This window comes from Staurois parvus, unplaced genomic scaffold (assembly GCF_062004578.1).
Source record: "Staurois parvus isolate SC_StPar_1 unplaced genomic scaffold, SC_StPar_1.0 ptg000011l, whole genome shotgun sequence".
In the NCBI taxonomy this organism is placed as follows: domain Eukaryota; kingdom Metazoa; phylum Chordata; class Amphibia; order Anura; family Ranidae; genus Staurois; species Staurois parvus.
In genome coordinates, this window is record NW_028317807.1 from 19,202,620 (window position 1) to 19,229,400 (window position 26,781).

At 40.3% G+C, this 26,781-nt stretch overlaps 1 protein-coding gene across 1 annotated transcript in view; it reads left to right on the forward strand.

Annotated features, from left to right (window-relative positions):
* Window positions 1-26,563, forward strand: part of LOC149473821 (carboxypeptidase O-like) — a 57,986-nt gene extending 31,423 nt beyond the window's left edge. The window contains exons 5-11 of the mRNA XM_089671528.1: window positions 577-678; window positions 3,909-4,013; window positions 13,255-13,365; window positions 13,512-13,602; window positions 15,176-15,378; window positions 17,495-17,579; window positions 23,806-26,563. Of these exons, the coding sequence (XP_089527654.1) occupies window positions 577-678; window positions 3,909-4,013; window positions 13,255-13,365; window positions 13,512-13,602; window positions 15,176-15,378; window positions 17,495-17,579; window positions 23,806-24,077 (969 nt within the window). The 3' untranslated portion in view covers window positions 24,078-26,563. The remainder of the gene's footprint in view (window positions 1-576; window positions 679-3,908; window positions 4,014-13,254; window positions 13,366-13,511; window positions 13,603-15,175; window positions 15,379-17,494; window positions 17,580-23,805) is intronic.
* Window positions 26,564-26,781: the final 218 nt, after the last annotated feature.

The following is a 26,781-nucleotide window of genomic DNA, read 5'->3' on the forward strand; positions in this document are numbered from 1 at the left end:
TTCCATATCTTTATCTGAAATGTCACACTCCAGATCAGCTTCTTATCTACCCTAGACTTAAAGATTTCTAACTTCTCAAGCAAGTAGACATTTTTTAAACAGGTTTTTATCTTCTAATGTGACATTCTAGATGTCATAAACAAGTTCAATTTCCATAAACATGTTTTTATCTTGTTCTTAGCAGAATGTCTTGTGACTCTGTTCCTTTGGCTTATAGAAATGACATCAGTCACCTCTCATGCTCCTGGCATTTGGGCAACAATGCTTTATTGTAAAAATTACCCAAGAAAAAAGGGTCCAAGGTCAACACATTTCAAAGGCATTACAGTAGGTAATTGAAAAAAATAAATCTTCAAACCGTGGGGGAGATGTGCTTGATGAAGAATCAATAAATGGAAGTTTTATCTGTCACATCTATGGAGTGTGGTCAACTCTTTTTGCCTTCACATATTACCACGGTCATGGAACAGGCCAGCACCTGTTGATGGTCAGAGGGGTTTTTAATCACTTACTCACCTGGAGCGGTTCATCGCTTTGCTATGTACGTAATTATACAGTATTGTTTATCTTTTACAGATTTACGAGTGGATTGACCAAATCAAGCAAGCACATCCAGAACTAGTTACATTAAATTATTTGGGATCAACCTATGAAATTAGGCCTATTTACTACTTTAAAGTAAGTTTTATACATGAATATTTTTGAGCACAGCAGGCTTTTATTCTGCGCTGGGGGTTGCGATTGCCTGACTCCCTAATACTGAGCAAATTCCAGGGTACAACCTATATCTACGTTTTATACAGTAATGTGCTTGCCCTGGAACTAGTCCTAGCTCCATTAATCACATCCAGGCCTGAATGGAAGCTTAAAAGTGGTTGTAAATTCTATGCATCTATGCATGAAGGTAAAAAATTTGTGCAATTGCCCCACTAATACTTACCGGCTGTCTCGGGTCTCTCCCTCTTCATTGGCTGAGACAGCAGCAGGAGCCTTTGGCTCCCACTACTGTCAATCACAGCCAGAGAGCAAAGGGTGGGGCGGAGCTGCCTCATTGCATGAATGGATACACAGAGCAGTGGCTTAGGAGCGATCCTTCTCTGGTTCCCCTATAGCAAGCTTCTTGCTGTGTGGGCACTTGGCAGGAGGGAGGGGCCAGTAGCACTGGTGGGGGACCCAAGAAGAGGAGGATTGGGGCTGCTCTCTGCAAGACCACTGCACAGAGCAGGTAAGTATGACATGTTTGTTATTTTTAAGAAAAGCACAATCTGCCTGTACAATCACTTTAAAGCGGAGCTCCACCCAAAAGGGAAGTTCTGCTTTAAGTCTTTGTCCCCTGCTCCCCATTAAGGATTGGCACCTTTGGAGAGCAGTGGGAAGCAGGTACCTGAATTTGACAGGTACCTGCTCCCACTTCCACTGCGATCCTCCCCGTAGTCTTCTGGGACACGTGACAGGTCCCAGAAGACTACGGGGCCATTCACAAAGTGCAGCAATTCTCACGCATGCACAGTGTGCACCTGACTGTGAAGCCGAAAGCTGTCACAGCCGGGTGCCCACACTGAAGATGCCGGCACCAGGGAGAGAAGATGGCCAGTGAAACCAGCCATGGTGAGGACACCGCTGGATCGAGGGACAGGTAAGTGACTGTATTTTAAAAGTCAGCAGCTACAGTTTTTGTAGCTGCTAACTTTTTTTTTTTTTTTCAGCTGGAACTCCGCTTTAAGTGCTAAGAAAATTGCTTTAATGCAGCTACCTAATTCTTGCTGTTTCATGATTACTGGTACTCTATATTTTGATTCTGGTTAGCAATGTGATTGTGCAGTTCACATTTTACTTATTTTTTTTACCATATTTCACACTCAGTGACTTAAGATGTAATTCCAGTCAAATCCTAACTGAGGATAAATCCACTCCCACTCTCTATATACCCTCTAAAAGAAAAGATGTGTACACTTACCTACTCTGAAGCCGGCACATGACTAGCTTCAATCACCAGCTTCAGTGTAGAGGAGGGACAGCCGAAAATGGTTGATGTCATCACCCAGACTCTGCAGCCGTGGTGTCTGCCTCTCCTCTACAATGAAGCCAGCACTATGAGATCGTGTGATTGGACCATAGCGGTTTCAGAATAGGTAAGTATAGGCATCTTTTCTTTTACAGGGTAGATAGAATAGTCTTAGAGTGGGAGTAGGAGTAGATTTAGCCTTAGTAAGAATGTGACTGGAATTACACTTCAGCTTGTCCTGTAATTAATGACAGTTAATTCACATAGAACCTGACCTTTACGCTGGCCTCACACTAATGAGTTTCAGTATGCACACTAGTGTATGGTTTTGCCATTCATTTTTGGACCTACACAACATACCTTAGTTGCACCTTTGTAACATGTTCATCTTTTGTAACATGTTACAATTGTACCAGACCCTGATCCCCCACCAATGTGATGGGGATGTGGCGGGGGATCTTCTCTTCCTGCTACCTGTCACAATTTAAAAAAAACAGTGTTCTGTGAATGGGAAAGCTAAAAGTCCCAACAGCCTTTGCGGCTGTCGGTTTGTAGTTCTCAATGAACTACCACGATGCTGTGGTAGTTCATTGATTCTTCCTGTCTGTGCAAAACAGTCTACTCTTATGAGGTACAAGCAGACTGATTACACTGACAAGTCTGCAGGAGATCTGCATGGCACCAGTGATCTGATGATCTCTGATACAGTGCTTAACAGGCACCTAAAGCAAAACATAGTAAATGCACATTTTTACCTGCAGAAAAAGGTGTATTTTTTATTTTTGCTAAAAGCTGAATTTATCCTTTAACTCTCAATATAAAACACTAGAGTGAACAGGTATGAAGGGGCACTTAGGGGCTGATTTCAGAGGTTTAGAATCAAAGGTTTGCCATAGGTAAAGTTGTTAGAATATTACAAGCCTAAAGCATGTGCTAAACACAACATTCATAATGTACAAAAAGCATCCACAATATTCAAAAATGAAAATAAAAATAAGTGTAAATAAAGTCCAATGCAAAAAAAGCCCAAATTATGTAATAAATATCACCGCAGAAAAAGTGTCTTTCAACAACTAATGGAAATTCTCTCCACCATATGTGAGCAACAGAGCTTAAATGCACTCACCGACATTAAAGGCATGTAATGCCAAACTGCGGTTTCTAAAGCGAACAAAATCCTCTCTTGTATTAAAAGAGCTATAGCCTCCAGAGAGCGATATCATATTACCCCTGTACAAATCATTAGTAACACCTCATCTGGAATATGCAGTTCAATTTTGGGCACCAATTCACAAAAAGAACATTGGAGAACTGGAGAAAGTACAGAGAAGGGCAACCAAACTGATAAGAGGGATGGAGGAGCTCAGCTATGAGGAAAGATTAGAGGAACTGAATTTATTCTCTTTTGAGAAGAGGATATAAAGGGGGGATATGATCAACATGTATAAATACATCAGTGGTTCATATAGTGAACTCGGTGTAGTTATTCACCTTGAGGTCATCACAGATGACAAGCGGGCACTCTTTATGTCTGGAGGAAAAGAAATGTAATCTCCAAATACTTAAAGGTTTCCTCACAGTAAGAGCTGTGAAAATGTGGAATGGACTTCCTCAAAAGTAACATTGTTTTACAAACATCATCTTGCACATAAGGTTTTCTTTGGTATTAAAGAGGCCGCATTGATCCTAGCCTTTTCACAAGTTTATATACCTGGATAAGAAAAAATTAGTTATGGTAGCTAAAATAAATCATTGTAGGTCTGACTGTAAAATGGAAAACATATATTTTCTGTAAACAAAATTCTTGCCCAATTAACCCAATTATTTATAATACAGTATGATGAAATGACTATTTGTCCTAAAAGGAATGTTCTCTGATTACATTTTTTTTATGAATTTGCAGATTGGATTTCCATCTGATAAGAAAAAGAAAATTATTTGGATGGATTGTGGAATACATGCCCGGGAATGGATTTCAGTGGCATTTTGTCAATGGTTTATTAAAGAGGTAGGTAACTTATTATACTATACTCAGGGCATTTTATTCTCAGAGACTAGGTGCAGGAACTCACCCTCCCTGGCCAACTCCCAGCCCCAACTATGTCCACAACCCTGCCACGGCTCGCTCGCTCAGAGGAGATAATTACAGCATCTCTAAATAATGGGTGTGGTCGAGACTCAGAACTATGCATCGCACAAGGCGCAAGGTTCAGGAATGTGAAATACACAGAGTACAGGACTCAGGAGCACATGGCACACAGGGCCACCGCCCCAAGCCCCATATTTAAAAGAAATGTGGGTGCTTGCCGCGCTGGGACCAAGAGCATCCACCTGAAACCAATGAGCATCATGTGCCCTGGGTGCCGGTTCTAGCACACAGAAGCTGGTGGAGGAAGTGAGTAGAGTTGCTAACCTACCAGATTGCCAACCTACCAGAAATTCATTGACAAGCCACCCAAATTTTACTGCCACATCCAAATTTTTATTGGCATTTCCAAAACGAAAATTCCAATTTAAGTGCAAATTTCAGTATTTAGGCTTCAAACAAGTACAATATTCAATTAGTAATGTGATTTAAGGTAGATATTAGGGGAAAACATTTTTCCTATTTTATTTTCTATATAGTAAGTAGCTCAGGGACAGGACTCAGGAGGGCAAGAAATTAGAATGGGCAGGCACACACACATGAAACTGACTCTCACAGTGACACTGACAGCAGTTTTCATGTCCCCTCCTGAGTCAAAGTGACAGTCTTTCTTTATTCCATGTGGTCCCTTCAGTCCACTCCAGTCCAAACAGCACTGACAGTCTTGCACGGCTTGCCTTGCTCCCATCTCGCAGACCTGCACACAAGGCTCCAGCAGGTCCATTTTGGCTCCCTTACACCATGACAACACAAGACATCACAACCACGGCACCACATGCCTGGAGTTTGCATGTTCTCCCTGTGCCTACGTGGGTTTCCTCCGGGTACTCCAGTTTCCAGTTTCCTCCCACACTCCAAAGACATGCTCAAAGGTTAATTGGATCCTGCCTAAATTGGCCCTAGTATGTATCAATGTGAGTTAGGGACTTTAGATTGTACGTCCCTTGAGGGTTAGGGACTGATGTGAATGTACAATATATACGTAAAGCGATGCATAAATTGACGGTGCTCTCAGGGGCGGACTGACCATTCCAGCACTCGGGCACTGCCTGAGGGCCCAGGGTCAGTAGGGGGCCCCATAAAATGCCCCTGGTACCTTTTATAGGCTTTTTTGGGTGTGTTTGAGTTTGGGCAAGGACACAGGGGCTCCATGATCCCCAATTGCCCAGGGTCCCCATGAGTTTTCAGTCCGTCCCTGGGTGCTCTATAAGTACCTGTAATAAATAAAAATAAAAAAATAAAATTTACATTAAATACAAAATTAAAAAATAAAGACACGCTCAGGCACTGCCTACCCCAGACCCCCCCCCCGCTGGTGCCACTTGAACACACTGTAGCTGGCACTCAGACAGCTCCGGACTGGAACTGCACATGCCCAGTTCCAAGCCGGGCGTCACCGCCATATTTTTAACTGGCAACTATTTCCTGTCACTGGCATTTACTAGTAGGAGAAAAGTGCCCATTTTTTATTGGCTGCCAATAAAAATACTGACAGTTGGAAGTGAGTCCTCTACCAGATTCTGTGTTAAGTAACAAGTGGGAACGGACAGGTCTGCTGGAGGTAGCAGAACTGTGTTCCGTCATGTTCAAGCTGAAAAAAAAGCCCTGACTATACTATGCACAGATACACTGCAAATATATTTGACAGAAATATGTGTGTGTAATTCAGTTTATAACCTGCAACAAAGCTGTCAGAAAATAAGGGTGATGTGCAAAGTGAAGCAGTCCATAGCAGTTAGAATTGTTTTTGAAGTCAGATCTGAGACATGTGACTTGTGATCGGCTACCTTGGCACTTTGTCCTCTTTTTTTTGCTCTGCTGAATAAGCACATTATGATAAAAACATTGATATTGTGCTGTTAAGTTTGTTAACCCATTTGCATAATGTCATTAAGTGCAAATTACAAATAAAAGTCCTCTTAACTTACTAAAGAAGGTGATGTTGTGTTAACATTAAAAAACAATCAAGTACAAGCAAAAACATTTTTAACACATGATTGGATATTCAAAGTGAACACAATTTCACCTTATTCACTAAGCTAAGTGAACATTCTACTTAAACAGCCTCTACTCCTTCAGTAAATCTAATATATCACATTAACTGACTGGCATACCTAATTATTTATTTCTACGTATTAAACAAATAACTGCTCTGTAGGTGCATTATATTAGGAATACAGATTCCTAGGATTTCAGTTAGTTAGAATTCACTAGTTAAACAGATCCTGTGTCCAACCTAAAAAAATAATTTAAAAGCAGTTAGCTTTTTTAAATGTATACTTCCAGTGATTTCCTTTGCATTAACTTTATTTTTGTATTCATTTGCAATGAAACTTGCTAAAAAATGTGACCTATCCAGGAAAGTCAATTCATTAACACAGCCTTCTCCATCCATAGCCCTCTCCTCCTCTGGGAATGTCTGATTGCTGTTTCTGCTGGCCAAGCTCCACCACTCCACTCCTCCTGTCATCTCTCCCAAAATCTTTTAGGGCCAGTTCACACTACAAAAATGCACTCCAGATACATTCTGTATAAGCAGTTCTGGTGCAGTTTTTTTGCAGTTTGCCATGTTCCAGCATGGTTCTGTGCAGAAAAAAATGCAGCATGTTCTACTTTTTTTCTGCACCAAAAACTGACTGCAATAGTGTGAACTAGGGCAATTGGAGTACATGGAATACACTGCGCACTGAATGGGATCTAGTGTGAACTAGCCCTTAAGTCACTGCTGGGGAAAAAACAAAGATAATTATTATAGAGAGCAGCTTGAATGACAGCTCTAAATCTGCCGGGGCTGTTGATATCACATCTAAGTGAGCAGAAGTCTCAGTTATTTTTGGTGACCACACAAGGGAGGCTTTGATAAGTAAATAACATTCAGCAAATACATGAAATGCACATATAATATTATGAGAAGATTGTGGTTGAGATGACTGGACTGGCAACAGGATATCTGTATTGACCTATGTCTATTTGAAGAGAATCTCACCCGGGGGGGGGGGGGGCTTTGGACGTGTCCAAGATGGAGCTGGGAGAAGACGTCTGATTCAGGAGCTCCGCTGTCCACTGAATGAATCCTTGCAATTACTAGTGCAGGTATCAAGCAGAGTGTCATGATGCTGGCAAAAGGCTGCCCCACCTGTTCCGATACCCCATTGCAGTAGGTCACAGACTTCAAATACCTGGGGATCCGTATTAGCAATTCTCTTTCATCCTTTCATCCTATGTGGATCTCAGTTCACTCCCCTTGCTTCGGTCCTTGTCTCAGAGATGCACCACCTGGAGTGCTCTTCCACTATCACCCGCAGGAAGAATTAACCTATTCAAAAATTATGTATCTGCCTAAGTTTTTATATTTTTTTAGAAACACACCTGTTTGAATACCCAAATCTTTTTTTACCAAGTTGGATGGTATTGTGGACTCATTTATTTGGGCTGGCAAGACCCCCAGTTAGCTAAGTCAATGCTGAGACTCTCCCTTTCACAGGGGGGGACTCTCTCTGCCTGACTTTCATTTTTACTATTGTACAGCTGTGTTGGTTACAGTGCGATTGTGGTTCTCGCAGCCAAGGAACAATCCGGCGAGTACGCTGGAAGCAGTCATTGTTGGCTCTTGGGCTACTCTTAATAATTTAGTCTTTCAAGGACTGCGGGCCCCTTCTGCACTTGCACTGTCTGATGAGAACCACTACCGTAGTGTGACAACAAGCGAGGGTGCAGTATCACCAACCTTCTAGATGTCCCCTCATATTCACCTGTAGGCTAATCTTACACTGCCCCACCTGGCAATGTTTCCCAATCCTCACATGTGGGCTACTTGAGGGATAGTGGGACTTAAACATACACTGCTCCAAAAAATTAAAGGCACACTTTGAAAACACATCAGATATCAATGGGGAAAAATATCATGTTGGATATCACTACTGATAGGGACTGGGTAATGTGTTAGGAACGTAAGAATGCCCCATTGTTTGATGGAAATGAAAATTATCAACCTGCAGAGGACTGAATTCAAAGACACCCTGAAAATCAACGTGAAAAAATTATGCAGCAGGCTAGTCCATTTTGCTGAATATTCATTGCAGCAGTTCAAAATGGTACTCAGTAGTTTGTATGGCCCCCACATGCTTTTATACATGCCTGGCAACATAGAGACATGCTCCTAATGAGATGACAGATGGTGTCCTGGGGCATTTCCTCCCAGATCTGGAACAGGGCATCACTGAGCTCCTGGACAGTCTGAGGTGCAGCCTGGCAGTGTTGGATGCAACGAAACATATCCCAGAGATGTTCTATTGGATTTAGGTCAGTCAAGCATGGGGGCTATTCAATGGTATCAATTCCTTCATCCTCCAGGAACTGCCTGCTCTCTCCACATGAGGCTGGGCATTGTCGAAGGGGGAACTGGGTTCCAGGAGGAACCCAGGATCCCCTGCACCAGTGTAGGGTCTGACAATGGATGGCAGTCAGGGTGCCATTGTCTAGCCTGTAGAGGTCTGTGCATCCCTCCATGGATATGCTTCCCAGGGCCCAACTGACCATTTGGAAACTCGGGCACTGCCCGAGGGCCCGGGGTCAGTAGGGGGCCCCATGAGATGCCCCTGGTACCTTTATCATAGGCTTTTTTGAGTTTGGGCAATGACACAGGGGCCCCATGATCCCCTATTGCCCGGGGGGCCTCATGAGTTGTCAGTTGCTTCCCCATACCATCATTGGCCCACCACCAAAATGGTCATGCTGAACGATGTTACAGGCAGAATAACATTCTCCATGACTTCTCCAGACCCTTTCATGTCTGTCACATGTGCTCATAGTGAACCTGCTCTCATCTGTGAAAAGCACAGGGCACCAGTGGCAGACCTGCCAATTCTGGTGTTCAATGGCAAATGCCAATCGAGCTCTGTGGTGCCGGGCAGTGAGCAAAGGGCCCACAAGAGAACCCTCATGAAGTCTTTTTCTGATTGTTTGGTCAGAGACATTCACAACCCTGTATAGCCTGAGCTGCACCCACATTTTTGCTTTAGGGCCCTGTATAGCCTACCAGACAGCCTCCTCCCCCAAAAAAATTCATAATTATATTTTTTCACTAAAAATGCACTTGAATCATTATTAACGGACACAAACACAACATAACTTACAAAATGTCTGCTAAATCTAAAAAAGAAACTGCATTGCGTTAATAAATAAAGCTCTATGTGTGAATGCAGCCTTGGGGGCTCATTGGAGCTGCCTGGACTGGTGTGCAAATTGGACAGGTCTGTGGGTATAGGTGCGTGGCCCCAAATGCAGAAAGTGTGCATTCAGGGCCACTCACCTGCAGCTGTACACCTTTCAAATTAGAACCAAATTAGAACCTGGCTGTTCGTATAGCCGCTGCATCCCCATATGGTAACAGGCAGGTAAACCACTCATTCAACCAGCCAGAGCACCCTTGTGAATGAGCCCTGGCTTTGTTGAAATATCAGGCAACTAAACAGACTTCTGATATCTCACTTTTGAGACAGAGAAATTGAAGGCACAAATTCCCAATCCTTTCTCAGCAGACTCAGCTGCACTTCAGAGTGAATGAACAAGAAGTGCTCTGTACAGAGGCTTCCTGTTCACTCACAAACTGAAGAATAGTAACACGGTTTATGGGAGTGGGAAGAGGTTTGCCTGGAGATTGTAGAAGAACTCTTATTTAGTAAAAAAGTAGGACATATTGTTTTCAAATCAGGAGTTTTTAAAATCACTAAAGACTTTATGCTACAAGACAAAAAAAAATGGAAACCATTCCCAGAAGGCCATGTGCTGACATACAAATGTATTTCAATCATTTCTAAAATATTTAAAACTATATAATGCAAGGAGCTACCTAAACAGTCAATTCAATGTATAATCAATTTGACTCAGCAGCCCTAATGCGAAAATATGTGAGCTACTCCTAAGATGCAGTGCTCAGGCCAGGGGCGGACTGACAACTCATGGGCCCCCGGGCAATAAGAGATAATGGGACCCCCTGTGTATCCGCCTACACTCAAGCCACACCCACACAACACCCCACCTACATAATGCAGCTCAGCGGTGGGTAGTATGTGCAGGGAGAGGAGTGCGGAGTCTATGGCAGTGGGTAATATGTGCAGGGAGAGAAGTGCGGAGTGTATGACGGCGGGTTGTATGTGCAGGGAAAGGAGTGCAGAATGTATGGCGGTGGGTAGTATGTGCAGGGAGAGGAGTGCAGTGTATGGCAGTTGGTAGTATGTACAGGGAGAGGAGTGTGGAGTGTATGGCGGTGGGTAGTATGTACAGGGAGAGGAGTGCGGAGTGTATGGCGGTGGGTAGTATGTACAGGGAGAGGAGTGTAAAGTGTATTGCAGTGGGTAGAATGTACAGGATGGTGTCAATAGGGCAGTGGATGGTATCAGTAGATCTTTATTATTATTATTATTATTACAATTTTATAATTTTGTTTACAATTTAATGTTTTATTATTTTTATCATTTTTTGAAAATGCTTTTGGGTGGCCAGTGGATGGTGTCAGTAGAGCAAAGGCGTGGATGTCAGATTTGTTTTATTTTTATTATTTATTTTATTAATTATTTTTTACAATTTATTTTTGTATTATTTTCTTCACCATAATTTTGTGGGGGCAGTGGACAGTGTCAGTAGGGAGTGAACAGGGAGCACTAGTGTATATTGGGCTGTCAATGGATTTGGATGAATAAACAAAACCTATACCCCCTTATATCAGAAGAAAAGAAGGAAGGAAGGGAGGGAGGGAATGGATGGAGGAAGGGAAGGAAGGATGGAAAGGAAGGAAAGAAAGCAGGGGAGGGAGGGGAGGAAAGGAAGGAAGGAAATGGATGGAGGAGGGAAGGAAGGAAGGAAGGAAGGAAATGGATGGAGGAAGGAAGGAAGGAAGGAAGGAAGGAAGGAAAGAAAGAAGGAAGGGAGGGAGGAAGGAAATGAAGGGAGGAGAGGGAGGAAAGAATGAAGGGAGGGGATGGAGGAAGGAAGGGAAGGAAGAAAAGGGATTGAGGGAATGGATGGAGGAAGGAAGGAAGGAAAAACACTCAGTAAATATGCATAAAAAGACCTTAAAGTGAATTCACAAAAGAAAATAAATAATTAAATGCATGCGGTAATTAAGTAGTGGTCCAGGCATGCGGTATTTATTGGTATCTGTCAGTACTATCATGGGTTCTTAAGGAGTGGGTGGCCGCGGAGTTCATAGCAACCTATGAGCCATTAGCTGTCAGCAAGGGGGCCCCCAGATCTCACCCCCCCCATGTGAATGAGTATGGGGTACATGGTACCACTATCCAGCCTTGGCTCCCGGCCGTCTGACTGCTCTGCTGGCTTGACAGTTCTTAAATATGTAAGGGGCAGGGCCACCCGGGGACATCAAATTAGTAGCATTTTTTGGTGAATTCAAACATTTTTTTTTTAAATGCTATGCGGTATTGTACCGCATACTTGTTAGATACCGCTTAATGAATTGTGCCCAGTGAACCTCTCACCAGGCCCCCTGTTGACCCTGGGCCTTCGGGCAATGCCTGAATGGTCAGTCCACCCCTGGCCTAGCAGCTAATGTCCCAAGGCAGAGGGTGTAACAACCTTGCTCTGAAACCAATGAGTATTGCAACTGAAGGAAGAGTGGCAAATGAGCACTAGAAAGATGAAATAACTATATACTTTTGTATATACTTTGTATACCTTTTTAATGTTGTACAATTATCACAGACTGAAAAATACACTATATTGCCAAAAGTATTGGGACAATACTCCTCCAAATCATTGGATTCAGGTGTTCCAATCACCTCCATGGCCAAAGGTGTATAAAATCAAGCACCTAGGCATGCAGATTGCTTCTACAAACATTTGTGAAAGAACAGGTTGCTCTCAAGAGCTCAGTGAATTCAAGCGTGGTACCGTGATAGGTTGCAGCCTGTGCAATAAGTCCATCCGTGAAATGCTGAAGCGCACAGTGCACAGAAGTCGTCAACTGTCTACAGAGTCAATAACTAAAGACCTCCAAACGTTATGTGGTCTTCAGATTAGCACAACAACAGTGCATAGAATGCTTCATGAAATGGGTTTCCAAGGATGAGCAGCTGCATCCATGCCTTACATCACCAAGTGCAATGCAAAGGGTTGGATGCAGTGGTGTAAATCACGCTGCCACTGAACTCTAGAGAAGTGGAGATATGTTGTCTGGAGTGACAAATCATGCTTCTCTGTCTGACAATCCAATGGACGTGTCTGGGTTTGGCAGTTGCCAGGAGAATGGTACTTGCCTAACTGCATTGTGCCAAGTGTAAAGTTTGGTGGAGGGTGAATTATGGTGTAAGGTTGTATTTCAGGGGTTGGGATTGGCCCCTTAGTTCCAGTGAGGGGAACTCTGCAGGCCCAGCATACCAAAACACTTTGGACAATGTCATGCTCCCAAGTTTGTGGGAACAGTTTGATGATGGCCCCTTCCTGTTCCAACATGACTGCGCACCAGTGCACAAAGCAAGGTCTCTAAAGACATGGATGAGCGAGTTTTGGGGGAGGAACTTGACTGACCTGCACAAAGTCCTGACCTCAGCCTGATAGAACACCTTTGGGAGGAATTAGATCGGAGACTGCGAGCTAGGCCTTCTAGTCCGACATCAGTGCCTGACCTCACAAATGCGCTTCTGGAAGAATGGTCAAATATTCCCATAGACACACTACTAAACCTTGTGGACAGCCTTCCTAGAAGAGCTGAAGCTGCCATAGCTGCAAAAGTAGGCCAACTCAATATTGAACCCAACGGACTAAGACTGGGATGCCATTAAAAGTTCATGTGCATGTAAAGGCAGGCATGCCAATACTTTTGGCAATATAGTGTATGCTTTTACAGGTTTAGCCTAGCCAAGGTATACTAGAAATATTTCCACTTTCTCCCACACATGTCCATACACACAATCATATAATTCCCCATAATACCTACAGAGACAGATATGATATTTTACTTTAGTATTCATATTCTACTTGTGTAATACATGTAAGTATGTGTTAATTGTATCTGTATTTTTATTCTGACAGTCTGTAATGATATCAAATAAAATATAAAAATATACTTTTTACATTTGTTTTTCAGCTACTTGTACAACATAACAGCAATAAAGTCATACATAAAGCCCTCGAAAATATAGACTTTTATATTGTTCCTGTCCTCAATATTGATGGGTTTGTGTACTCCTGGACTACGGTAAGAAAAAATAACACAGTAAAATGATTTTCAATAATATTAACTGCTTCCATGCATTCTGAAAGCATTTGATCCATGCTTAAGTAATGCATCTTTTAATGGTTTTTGTTTCTCAATCTCTATTTTATCCTGCTTTTAATACATAGGATCGCCTCTGGAGAAAATCACGGTCACCCCATAACAATAGAACTTGCTTTGGAGTTGACCTCAATCGAAACTTTGATTCAAAATGGTGCTGTAAGTTCATAGAAAGGGCCAATGTTTATTTCTATGGGAATGTAAAAAAAATGTATTAACCGTGGTTTGAAAGGTTTCTCTGTCCATACACTTTACCCCACCCCCACCCCCTCCCCCGAACCCTTTGTTCCTCCCCCTAATAATTAGTAAATTATTTAAAGAAAAAGAAATCTAAAAGTTCCTTTACTTACCTAAATCAGTGGTTATCACAAGTCGTCTTCACTGCAGAGATTTTTTTTTCTCCAGGTGTTCACATGTTTGCCTGAATTATGTGGGCATTTCCTGTTTACTGTCCATCAGTGGGGCTCTCTTAAGATGCAGGAGATTGCAGAGGTGTGAATATGTCATGATGAGGCAACTGGTCATCACAGAAAAAAGAACACAGCACTGGATCACATGTTATCACTTTTAGAAGGAGCACCAGTGAGGAACATGAATGGTGTTAGATAATGGAGTTAGATAAGTAAAAAAATCTTCAGAAGTTTAACAAATGAATGGGTCAGAATGGGGTAGGAGGTATAGGAGTGTATAGAGCTTTGCCCAGAGATTGACTTTAAATATGAACTCCAATTTAGATAAAAAATAGTACTGATTATTTTTCAGGTGAGGAGATGATAAAACCACTAAACAAAACAAGAAGTGACTTTAATCTACTGGACTAAAGAATCTAGAAACCATTCCCAGAAGGAACTGTGTTGACATACAAGTGTATTTCAATCTCTTTTAAAATATGTAAAACTATGTAAGGACCTACCTGTAACATATAAGGTCAGATTTACCCTCTTTGTGAGTTTTGATGCTCTCAAGAATGATTTTACTTTAATTGTCACCTGTTTAAATAGTTACAGCTCTACCATACTTTAGCTTCAGAATAAAAATAAAGTGAACCTGTATTTTACCTATACTGGATGAAGTAACAGGATCTCTTTACAAAGGGTACATCATGGTATGAAGAGCAGTCTCCCAGATTCTCCACAATGATGGTCTGACTGACGCAATAATTGCTCAGTAAGAAGAACCATTTCACATTATCAAAATATTAGTAGACACAAGTAGTAAATCAGCTTTGCAGCACATTTGGAAAATATCTATGAAGAAATGGCTCTCATTACACTTATATGCTGGAAGCACTATGGTGACAACTAAATCATGGCTCTGTAATTATATTGGATGCTTTGGGGGACTAGACTACACAAAATACCACTCCAGAGAAAAACACAGTTTTGTTTTTTATTGTGTTTATATTCCTCAAAATATATCCGCAGCATCTCAGTAAAATAATGCACAATTGTACATTATATAACTGTCATGAACACTTGGGCAGCCTTTCTATACAGAAAGATAAAATGTAGAGGTTTTTGCACACTTCAAATGGGCTGACATTGATTCAACCCAAAACAATGGTCATAGACACCAACAATGACTTCACAGGCATTGGTAATGACTATTGAAGAGGGCGTTTATCTCTAAAACAATGCCTGTGCTTAACCATACATTTTACTTAATATGCCACATAAGTCTTTACTGAGATGCTTTAACTGGTTTAATTCTGTTTTAAATTATTGCCTTGTAGCTATTGGTGCATCCACAAACTGTAGCAGCCTTACATTCTGTGGAACTGGCCCAGCCTCCGAACCAGAGGTCCATGCTGTGCAACAACTGATGAACAGGCTGAAATCTGACATCTTGGGTTTCCTGACAATTCATTCCTATGGACAACTCATTCTTCTCCCATATGGCTATACCCGAAATCCCTCTGTTAACCATGAAGAAATGGTAATATCCTAGATCCTTTTATTGTACAGTGAAAGATTTGTGCACTTTTATAGCTAGAGAAAGATTAGCTTGTTGGCCTGTGACACATAGAACAGAATAACACATTTCTAAAAATGTAATATATTACCATTAAATGTATTTTGCAATAAATTAGGAACTTGACTATTGAATGTTATTTTTATTAAGGCAGTACAAAAATATATCAGAGACTTATACATTATTTAAATCGGGTGAGTAGGAATATTGGCAACAGAGGTTATATGTTAGTTGGACCTGTGTTCTCAGTAGGCCGGCCATCCTTCCTTTATACTATCCAAAAATAAATACACAAGTTATAATACTAAACCACTTCAATACCGAGCACTTATACCCCCTTCCTGCCCAGGTCAATTTCCAGCTTTCAGAGCTGTTGCACTTTGAATGACAATTGCGCGGTCATGCAACACTGTACCCGTATGAAATTTTTATAATTTTTTTTTCACACAAATAGAGCTTTCTTTTGGTGGTATTTAATCACCACAGATTTTTTTTATTTTTTGCTAAATAAAACAAAAAACACCTGAAACTTTTGAAAAAAAACGCACTTTTCTTCGATTCGGTTATAAAATTTTGCAAATAAATAGCATTTCTTCACAAATTCAGGTCAAAATGTATTCTGCTACATTTCTTTGGTGAAAATAATAATTGAATTTGTATTTTTTTTTTAATTTTTATAATATTTTTTTTATTTTTTATTACATTTTTTCTTTTTTTTACTATTTTATTTTTCAGCACACTGTGACCAAAGCAATACAATGTTACCATAGTAACACTGAACTACTCTGGGCAAGTGATCAGGATTTTTTTAATACATTATGATTGCTAATACCAATGTATTTAATTGATATTTGCAATCATTGCTACTGAATAAAATGGATTCATTCAGTCTTTTGTTGTGACAAGCTGTGATTGGGCAAAGCTGATCACATGATACAGATGGGCTGTGATTGGCCCTGTCTGTATCATGTGACTGCCTTGACCAGTCACAGCTAACAACATAATTGTATACAATGGATGGCATGACAGGAAGTCATCCATTGTATACAATTGATATCTGATCTGCTGTGATTGGTCACAACGGTCACATGACACTGGCAATGGGCTGATGTAGTGATATGTCATCGGCTGTGTCCCGTGGACATAGCCAGTGACAGGTAACGCCGCGTGAAAGGCTTGTTTTGACAGGACGTCATATTACGCCCAGTCACAATGGCAAGTGTCCCACCCGGCCATCAATCTGCTATAGGCTGGGCGGGAAGGTGTTAAATGAAGTTCACCCAGAACAAGGCCTTACATCGTCATGAAGTAATATTATTCATATATTTTGTTAGATGGCATTTGTACTCCTTTTCAATCTCAGATATTTGTATGCAGTTAAAGGGCTTGTATCCCTTGTTTACATACAAGGGTTTATTTACTAAAATAAAATAGGCTGTTCACTTTGCAAGAGAATTTTACCTTAGCTTAGTGAATGACTTGAAGCTCTGCTGACTTCCATCATCCAATCAGAAGCAAGCAAAATACTACATTTTATTTGCACATGATTGGGTAGTCTTAGCAAAGTGAATTTTCACAACATTCACTAAGCTGAAGGGAAAATAGCCTTGCCAAGTGAAAATCCCTAGCAAAATGAACAGACTACTTGCGTTTAGTAAATTAATGCAAAAAAGTACAGTGTGTACAGAGTGGGTCCATTCTTGTGAAATACATCAAAATGATGTATTCTGTAAAATATAAAGCAGTTAATTAATTGCAAGCCATGTTATAATTAGCTAGTCCTACATAGCTAGGCTCATTCATATGAATGCATGATCTCAAGGGTGTTAACCATCTAAAGGCTTCAATGACTAATCTGGTTCAAACAGTGGCAGTAAGGAAATGAGAAGATCAGTAATCAAGATTAATATTTTATGTTAGTTGTTTTTTATTCTTTTGGAAGCCTATATTGTGCTTATATTAACATGATCATGTTAGGGTGAAAGTGTCAAAACTTGGCCCCAGTCTTGCAAATGTGGTTCTTTTTTTTGGCTCTCAGGTACTCATATCAAAATGTTTTTTTCCAATGTTTATTTTGCAGCTGTCCATTGGGGAGAAGGCTGCTGCCAGACTGACACAGATACATGGCACAAAATATAGAGTTGGATCAGCATCTCACATATTATGTAAGTCTGATGTTATAAGTTCTGGCGTATTATCTGTGCATGCTAACACTAGCATACAAAGCATTTGAATATGATTACAAAGTTATTTTAAGAGCTGTAATATTGCATAATGTTATAACAATATGGTAGACAATAAATACTGGGGACTTAAAACTTGTTTGACATGGGGGGAATTTAAATGCACAACAAAACTGACAATGAAACATTTTATAGTTTATACATCAAAAGTATTTTCTAACAACAATTTTACAATTTATATGTTTGTAATTACATATATTAATATGTTGTAATCTCATTCAGTTTTGTACCTAGCAATGTTCATCTATCCCATTTATAGCTCCTGATGAAGTGGCTACATTCCAGAAAATGCATCAATCTTATGGAAAAAAACATCTGAATATGCCAGTTTGTACATATGCAATGCTTGACTAAAATGCATTCAATGTAATGTGGGGATGGTTGATAGAGAAATTACCTACTCTAACAAGATGTTATCCAATATGTAAATGGAAAATATTTTTTTAAAGAAAAGACTTTTGATATATAAATAAACTCTATAATTTTTAATTGTCAGTTTTGTTGTGCCTTTAAAGTCCTACCAAGTCAAACAGGTTTTAAGTCTTTTGAGTAGGAATGTAGCACATAGAAGCCAAATTGGTTTATTTTGAAGAAATGTTGGGGTATGTTCCTAACATTCATTTAAACTGAAGGCTGAATAAATTGTGAAACGTGCAACATTTCACAACAAATCCAGTTGATTGCGCCTTAGGTCTTATTCATTCTATGTACAGTGCTCAAACAAATTAAAGGAACACTTTGAAAACACATTAGATCTCAATGGAGAAAAATATCATGCTGCATATCTGTACTGATATGGACTAGGTAATGTGTTAGGAACTTAAAGATGCCCCATCATTTGACGGAAATAAAAATTATCAACCTTCAGAGGACTGAATTCAAAGACACCCCGAAAATCAAAGTGAAAAAATGATGCAGCAGGCTAGTCCATTTTGCTGAAATTTCATTGCAGCAGCTGAAAATGTTACTCAGTAGTTTGTATGGCCCTCATGTGCTTGTATGAATGCCTGACTACGTCGGGGCATGCTCTTAATGAGATGACTGATGGTGTTCCGAGGTATTTCCTCCCAGATCTGGACCATCATCACTGAGCTCCTGGACAGTCTGAGGTGCAACCTGGTGGCATCAGATGTGCCAAAACATGATATCCCAGAGGTGTTCTATTGGATTTAGGTCAGGCGAGCGTTGGGTCCATTCAATGGTATCAATTCCTTCATCCTCCAGGAACTCCATACTCTCGCCACATGAGGCCGGGCATTTTCATGCACCAGGAGGAACCCGGGACCCACTTCACCAGCATAGGGTCTGGCAATGGGTCCAAGGATTTCATCCTGATACCTAATGGCAGTCAGGGTGCCATTGTCTAGCCTGTAGAGGTCTGTGCGTCCCTCCATGGATATGCCTGCCCAGACCATCATTGACTCACCACCAAAATGGTCATGCTGAATGGTGTTATAGGGAGCATAACATTCTCCACGACTTCTCCAGACCCTTTCACTTCTGTCACATGTGATCAGGGTGAACCTGCTCTCATCCGTGAAAAAACACTGGGTGCCAGTGGTGGACCTGCCAATTCCGGTGTTCAATGGCAAATGCCAATCGAGCTCTGTGGTGCCAGACAGTGAGCACAGGACCCACTAGAGGATGTCGGGCCCTCAGGCCACCCTCATGAAGTCTGTTTCCTATTGTTTGGTCAGAGACATTTACACCAGTGACCTGCTGGAGGTCATTTAGTAGGGTTCTGATAGTGTACATCCTGTTCCTCCTTGCACAAAGGAGCAGATACTGGTCCTGCTGATGGTTAAGGACCTTTTACGGCCCTGTCCAGCTCACTTAGAGTAACTGCCTGTATCCTGGAATCTCCTCCATGCTCTTGAGATTGTGCTGGGAGACACAGAAAACCATCTGGCAATGGCATGTATTGATCTGCAATCGTGGAGGAGCTGGACTGCCTGAGCAACCTCTGTAGGATCCAGGTATCACCTCATGCTACCAGTAGTGACACTGACCCTAGCCAAATGCAAAACTAGCAAATAACAGCCAGAAAAGATGAGTAGGGAAAACAATGTCAGTGACTTCCACCTGTAAAATCACTCATGTTTTGGGGGTCATCTCATTGTTGCCCATCTAGTGCACCTGTTGTTTAATTAATACCAAAGCAGCTGAAATTGATTAACAACCCCCTCTGCTACTTAACTGACCAGATCAATATCCCAGGAGTTTAATTGACTTGATGCTATACTCTGATTAAAAAGTGTTCCTTTAACTTTTTTTGAGCAGTGTAGTTTTAAACATTTTTCTGTGTCCCATTTTCAGCACAACATTCGTGTGATGTGCGGTACGGTGAAGTGTTTAAAAATGCAGACATTCTGCATACTTCTGCAGCGCTATGGATAGCAACGCACATCACAACACTGCTGCACAACACACCATGCTGTTGTGAGAAGACATAACTGAAGTGTCACTTTTTGCTATTCAAATAAAGTTTTAAAAAAAATGAAAAACTGAAAAAATTCAATCAGTAAAATGTGCATCACACTGACCCCTCACTGCAGGTAACTGCAGGGCAATACTGACAGCTGATTGAAAAGTAAAAAGCAAAGTTTAACATACAGGCAGCATAAGCGAGCCCAGACATGGCAGACAACACTGAACTAAAGGTAAACCCGCCCCACAAATCCCTGCATTCAAAATATAATTTCTGTTTTGTCACCTGTTCTAAACCCACAGTTACAACCACCTATAAATATTGCCGATATATAGGAAGGCCGATTTACCAAAGGATTTGAGTATGTTCATAGAAACAGAGAAAAGTGACAGCAGAAAAAAGACCAATTTATACATGCTTTTTGGTATTCACTTCAATTATCCAATCATGAAAAAAATATTCTGTTCCCTTTGTATTGCTTCTTTTGTGCGAAATCCCTGGTGTTCCTGGCAGTCCCTCTGCTTTCCTATTAAAATCTGACTACACTAGGCAGGAGAGCACAGCATGATTACTTCTCTAGCTGTGCTGGGAGCTCAGTATGTGCTCTCCTCCAATGATCAGACTTGTACTGACATGCCCACCCCCCTACGCAGTCATTCATTGCAAAGTTCGGTGTGCTGCTGTTTCTCCTTCCCCAGCTCTCTGTTCTTAGCTACATAAGGAGCTTAGAGGGTATTATTTTTTTATATTTATACTATCTATACAAAAATGTTTTGCCTTTCTTTTCTATTTTAAACTGAATGGGTTGTTTTACACATACTTTAAATGTGGTAACTGCATTTGTTTGTTTATTTTGTTGAGGCTTTTTCACCTAGTGATATGACCAGTAACAGACTTCATGTCTTAGTGTGTCTCTACTCCACTATAGATGCAACAGAGACCGCTTTGGATAGCAGAATTGTCAGTCTGGGGAGAGGGTAGTGTTAGGATGCATTAACATTAGAGCTGAGCGTCTTCCATCATTGTGCAGGCTTTTTTTTTTTTGAGAATTTGTGGAGGTGTTTTTTTCTGGTGTCTCATGCTTGAGTATTTTTGTACAGTGGGGCAAAAAAGTATTTAGTCAGCCACTAATTGTGCAAGTTCTCCCACTTAAAAAGATGAGAGAGGCCTGTAATTGGCATCATAGGTAGACCTCAACTATGAGAGACAAAATGAGAAAACAAATCTAGACAATCACATTGGCTGATTTGGAAAGAATTTATTTGCAAATTATGGTGGAAAATAAGTATTTGGTCAATGTGAAAAGTTCATCTCAATACTTTGTTATATATCCTTTGTTGGCAATGACAGAGGTCAGACGTTTCCTGTAAGTCTTCACAAGGTTGGCACACACTGTTGCTGGTATGTTGGCCCATTCCTCCATGCAGATCTCCTCTAGAGCAGTGATGTTTTGGTGCTGTCGCCGGGCAACACGGACTTTCAACTCCCTCCAAAGGATTTCTATGGGGTTGAGATCTGTACTGGCTTAAGCAGGGGGACACTTCTGGCACTGCAGGATCTGAGTTTGATTTGTTCACACCAAGCTGCTTGCCTATTGCAGATTCAGTCTTCCCAGCCTGGTGCAGGTCTACAATTTTGTTTCTGGTGTCCTTCAACAGCTCTTTGGTCTTCACCATAGTAGAGTTTGGAGTGTGACTGTTTGAGGTTGTGGACAGGTGTCTTTTATACTGATAACAAGTTCAAACAGGTGCCATTGATACAGGTAATGAGTGCAGGACAGAGGAGCCTCTTAAAGAAGAAGGTACAGGTCTGTGAGAGCCAGAAATCTTGCTTGTTTGTAGGTGACCAAATACTTATTTTCCACCATAATTTGCAAATAAATTCTTTCCAAATAAACCAATGTGATTGTCTGGATTTTTTTTCTCATTTTGTCTCTCATAGTTGAGGTCTACCTATGATGCCAATTACAGGCCTCTCTCATCTTTTTAAGTGGGAGAACTTGCACAATTGGTGGCTGACTAAATACTTTTCTGCCCCACTGTATATTACTTTTAGCCAATTACTAGTGAAAAAAATATGTTCATTTCCACATGTTTTTCCCTGTGTGTTTTTGACACCTCATTGAAGTTTATTGGGTTCAAAAAACTCTTGACTCATGTAGCTCAAAAGAACTGATGTACCTTTTCAGACTACAAGCTTCAAACTGCAAGTGACACTACAATCAGGTGTGAACAGACACAATTAAAAACCATGAAATTTCAGATGTTGAGATTTTGGAACTTAAAGCTACAACATGCTCAGTAGTAAATGGAATCCTAAATGCACTAACACAGTGGCCGGCAAGCCGCGGCTCGCGAGCCACATGCGGCTCTTTACACCCTTTTAATGCGGCTCTTGTGTGCCGGGCGCCCGCTCCCCTCCCTCCCTCCTCTCGGGCGGCAGGGACTCTGCAGCGTGATCCAAAAAAAAAACAGCCAGGGCAGCGCGCTCAAATGCAGTGATTGGCCAGTCTCGCTGCCACTCACATCCTGATAGCCAGTGATTGGCTGTCAGGATGTGTGTAGGCGGGGCAGCGTGACGAACGTGAGAGGAGCTAGGCTCCTCTCACAGTCCGCCCTGAAGACCGGAACGGCGCGGGAACACGGCGAGAGGAACGCGCGGAGCAAAGGTAAGTGAATTGACACAGGGGGGACTTGGCTTACTACTTGCTACTTACTTACTACTACTATATGAGGGATGAATTAATATGGGGGGTGAATTACTATAGGGGGGATGAATTACTATAGGGGAGGTGAATTACTATGGGGGATGAATTACTATATGGGGGATGAATTACTATATGAGGGATGAATTACTATGGGGGATGAATTACTATATGGGGGATGAATTACTATGGGGGATGAATTACTATATGGGGGATGAATTACTATATGGGGGATGAATTACTATATGGGGGATGAATTACTATGGGGGATGAATTACTATATGGGGGATGAATTACTATATGGGGGATGAATTACTATATGGGGGATGAATTACTATGGGGGATGAATTACTATATGGGGGATGAATTACTATGGGGGATGAATTACTATGGGGGATGAATTACTATAAAAACTTATTGAAACTAAAAACAGTGTACCATCCTATGTATTTTCAGTTTTAAAAATGTGGCTCTCAAAATAAATTTCAATCGTGGTTTTGGCAAGATTTGGCTCAGTTGAAAAAAAAGGTTGCCCACCACTGCACTAACAGAAGGACTTGAATAACAAAACAAATCCAAATTCCAGCTAACACCTTTATTTGCAGTTACAGCAACATTTTCTTTTCTTTTGGGGTAAAGGTTTTATATATATATATATATATATATATATATATATATATATATATATCTCAATAAAAGCTGATCTTTATAGGAATCCCTGTAAGTGTTAAATGGTTAGCGTCAATCCCCCAACTACCACTTTTTCTGGACAGCTTGGTCTGTTAAAGGAAGTTGAAAATTAACAGACTTACTGGCAGGATCACCAGGTGAAAATAAAAGGAAAACGTCCTGAAGTGGAAACTAATGCAGCAACTACACCTAAGAATTGATAAGCTGCAATACATAACATTTTTGTTTTGGGTTTAATAAAAGTTAAGTGAAAATAATATATTACCTAGTAGGCTTTTGACTGCCAGTAATCAGGCTATATTTTTTTTCTGTTCATTTATTAACAGATAACAACTCTGGTTCTTCAAGGGACTGGGCTACTGACCTTGGAATTCCTCTTTCATATACGTTTGAGTTAAGAGATAACGGGACAGATGGTTTTATACTTCCAGCAGATCAGATCAAACCAACCTGTGAAGAAACCACAGTCGCAATTTTATCCATTATAGAATATCTTAATGAAAAATATTTCAACAGTGCATCAATAATTTTCTCTGGAACTCTGTGGATAAACCTGAGCTTCTCAGTCCTAATTGGCACATATTATTCTTTGTTTTAATATTTGAAACAGTCATTATTTTTAGATTTTACTATTGTACATGCTTTCTTCTAGCATGGGTTGATCAAGCAATAACAATATACAGCACTCATATATTCGTTGTTTGCTCTAAATAAGTGCGTGTATACTTTTTTATGGACCAAATGTCAAATGCTGTATTGTTTTGCTACTCTTTAATGCCAATGCTACCAAGATGCCAAAATAGGGTGTTGCCAAAACAAAGTATTACAAAATAGCATACTTCATGCCCATAGCTGTTGACTTAAATAAGAATTCCAGCTGTCCTGCTGAATTCTGAACACAGGAGGGTGGCTGCTCTGCATAGGGGCAATTCAGAGAAAATTTTGGATTTTCTGAATGAATGGAAAATAATCTCTAATTGGACAAAGTGGAGAGGAGGTACAATGACCTCATGCTCTCCGCCTTGTCCTAACAGAGAATGCTTTGCATTCATTCAGAAAATGTAAAGTGTTCTCTGAATAACACCCATAATGAGCGACTGATTTCCTTTGTTCAGAATGCAACAGAACAGACACTGACGAAGGGACCAGGAAGCACGCTAGTAGCAGTGACTACTTCAGTGATTTCCAGCTTCCAGGGCATCAGCCAGGTATGGTATATACAAAGATACATTGGTCCAACTATATATATATATAACTATATATAAAATATCCAAACTTGGAATTCATCTTTATTTTTCATCTGTTTATTGAAGATTTTCAAAACAGGTATCCAGTAAAAGAAAGAAAGATTGACATTCAGTCACTATTGTTATAGTAATGTACCATTCAACAAGTATTAATGATAGACTTGTCCTAATAAAAACAAATAGTTACCTTATTCAAAATTCGTACAGGACAAACTTTTAGCATCCTATTTCCACAGTATTGGTGAGCAGGTAAAAGAGCAGGTAAAAGAAGGCAAATTAAATCATATTTAACAATTTTAGTCACTTCTTAAGAGAAAAAAGAAAGAAAGAAAATATAGGAAACAAATGGAAGGAAAAGAGAGAGAGAGCAGAGGAAGAAATATACTAACTGGGAAAGAACATTTACCTCAAGGTCTCACAAGTCCCCTGATATGTATCGGATCCATGAGTCCCGCGTTTTATTAAATTCCGAACCACTTTAAGACTGCCCTATAGCAGATAAACTGCTACAGGCCTTCCGTTTTGTATAGTTCAGCATGTGCTGGCCAGTGGATAAGCACCGGCACACACCGATCGGCGAGGAGAGTGACAGAACACAGCTCTGCCTATGTAAACAAGGCAGAGCTGTGTCCTGTCAAGGGCGATCTACAGAATTTTCTTTCCCTGCAAAGGGAATAATGTCCAGCACACTTCCAAGTAGAAACAGCACATAGTACACACAAAAACATTGGTTAGGCGCACAGTTAACCCTTTGATTGCCCTGAATGTTTAACCCCGTCACAGCCAGTGTCATTACACAGTGACAATGTATGTTTTTAGCACTGATCACTTTATTACTGTCACTGTTTCCCACAAAGTGTCAGTTAATGTCAGACTGTCCACCGCAATATTGCAGTCCCACTATAAGTTGCTGATCGCCATCATTACTAGTATAAAAAAATAAATAAAAATTCCAGGATATATACTATAGTTTGTAGAGGCTATAAATTGTACACAAGCCAATCAATATAGTATACACTTACTGAGAATTTTTTACCAAAAAATGTAGCAGAATAAATATTGGTCTAAATTTAGGAAGAAATTAGATTTTTTTTGATTTTTTTTATTGGATATGTTTAATAGCAAAAATGAAAAATATTGTTTATTTTTCTTTTCAAAATTGTCGGTCTTTTTTTGTTTATAAAGCAAAAAATAAAAAACCCAGCGGTGAACGAATACCACCAAAAGAAAGCTCTATTTGTGGGAAAAAAATTATATAAATTTCATTTATATACAGCTTTGCATGACTGTGCAATTGTCAGTTAAATTAATGCAGCACTGTATAGCAAAAAATGGCCTGGTCATGAAGGAGGGTATATCTTCCAGAAGGAAAGTGGTTATTAGTATGCTGGTGAGTTTGTCATTAATCATAATCCAATTTAGTTTTCATCAAGTCAAGAGGATCCATTGACTGTTTCCAACTCACGACAATTGCAAATTGTAGCCACCAAAGTCATATAGAATAATAATCTTTTTAAATGTTTTGGGACATTGCTGTCAACTTTTTGGAAAAGTGCAGTTTCTGGGGACCTAGCTATATTCAATCCCTTAATCAAGCAAAGTAAGTTTAAAATTCTGATCTAAAATCTATTATGGGACACTGCAACTATACGGTACATGCAGTAAAGTGAAATTTGTGGGCACATTTTAACTATCCTAGTGGGGACTATTTACCACCTGAGTAGTGTTTTGTAATTGAACTCAGTTGAACAGAGTTGTATTCATGGATATCTTTTGAATTAATCTTTAAAAGTTAAAAAAAATACTAAATTGAAATATAAATAGCTCATTATCTGGATCTGTTTTTTTTTTTAAATATATTTGAAAAAATAAGGTAAGCTCCACAAAGATTTGAGTCTGCAGCAAAATGGAAGCCCGTTTTCAGACAACACACTAAATACATAAAACAGCTGATTCTACAGCAGCTTTTCCTATTGGCACTAACATTTTGTTGTTTCATTTATAGTACCTTTCACAGCCTATCTCTGTTTTCCATGGTCATTTCTAGAGTTATCT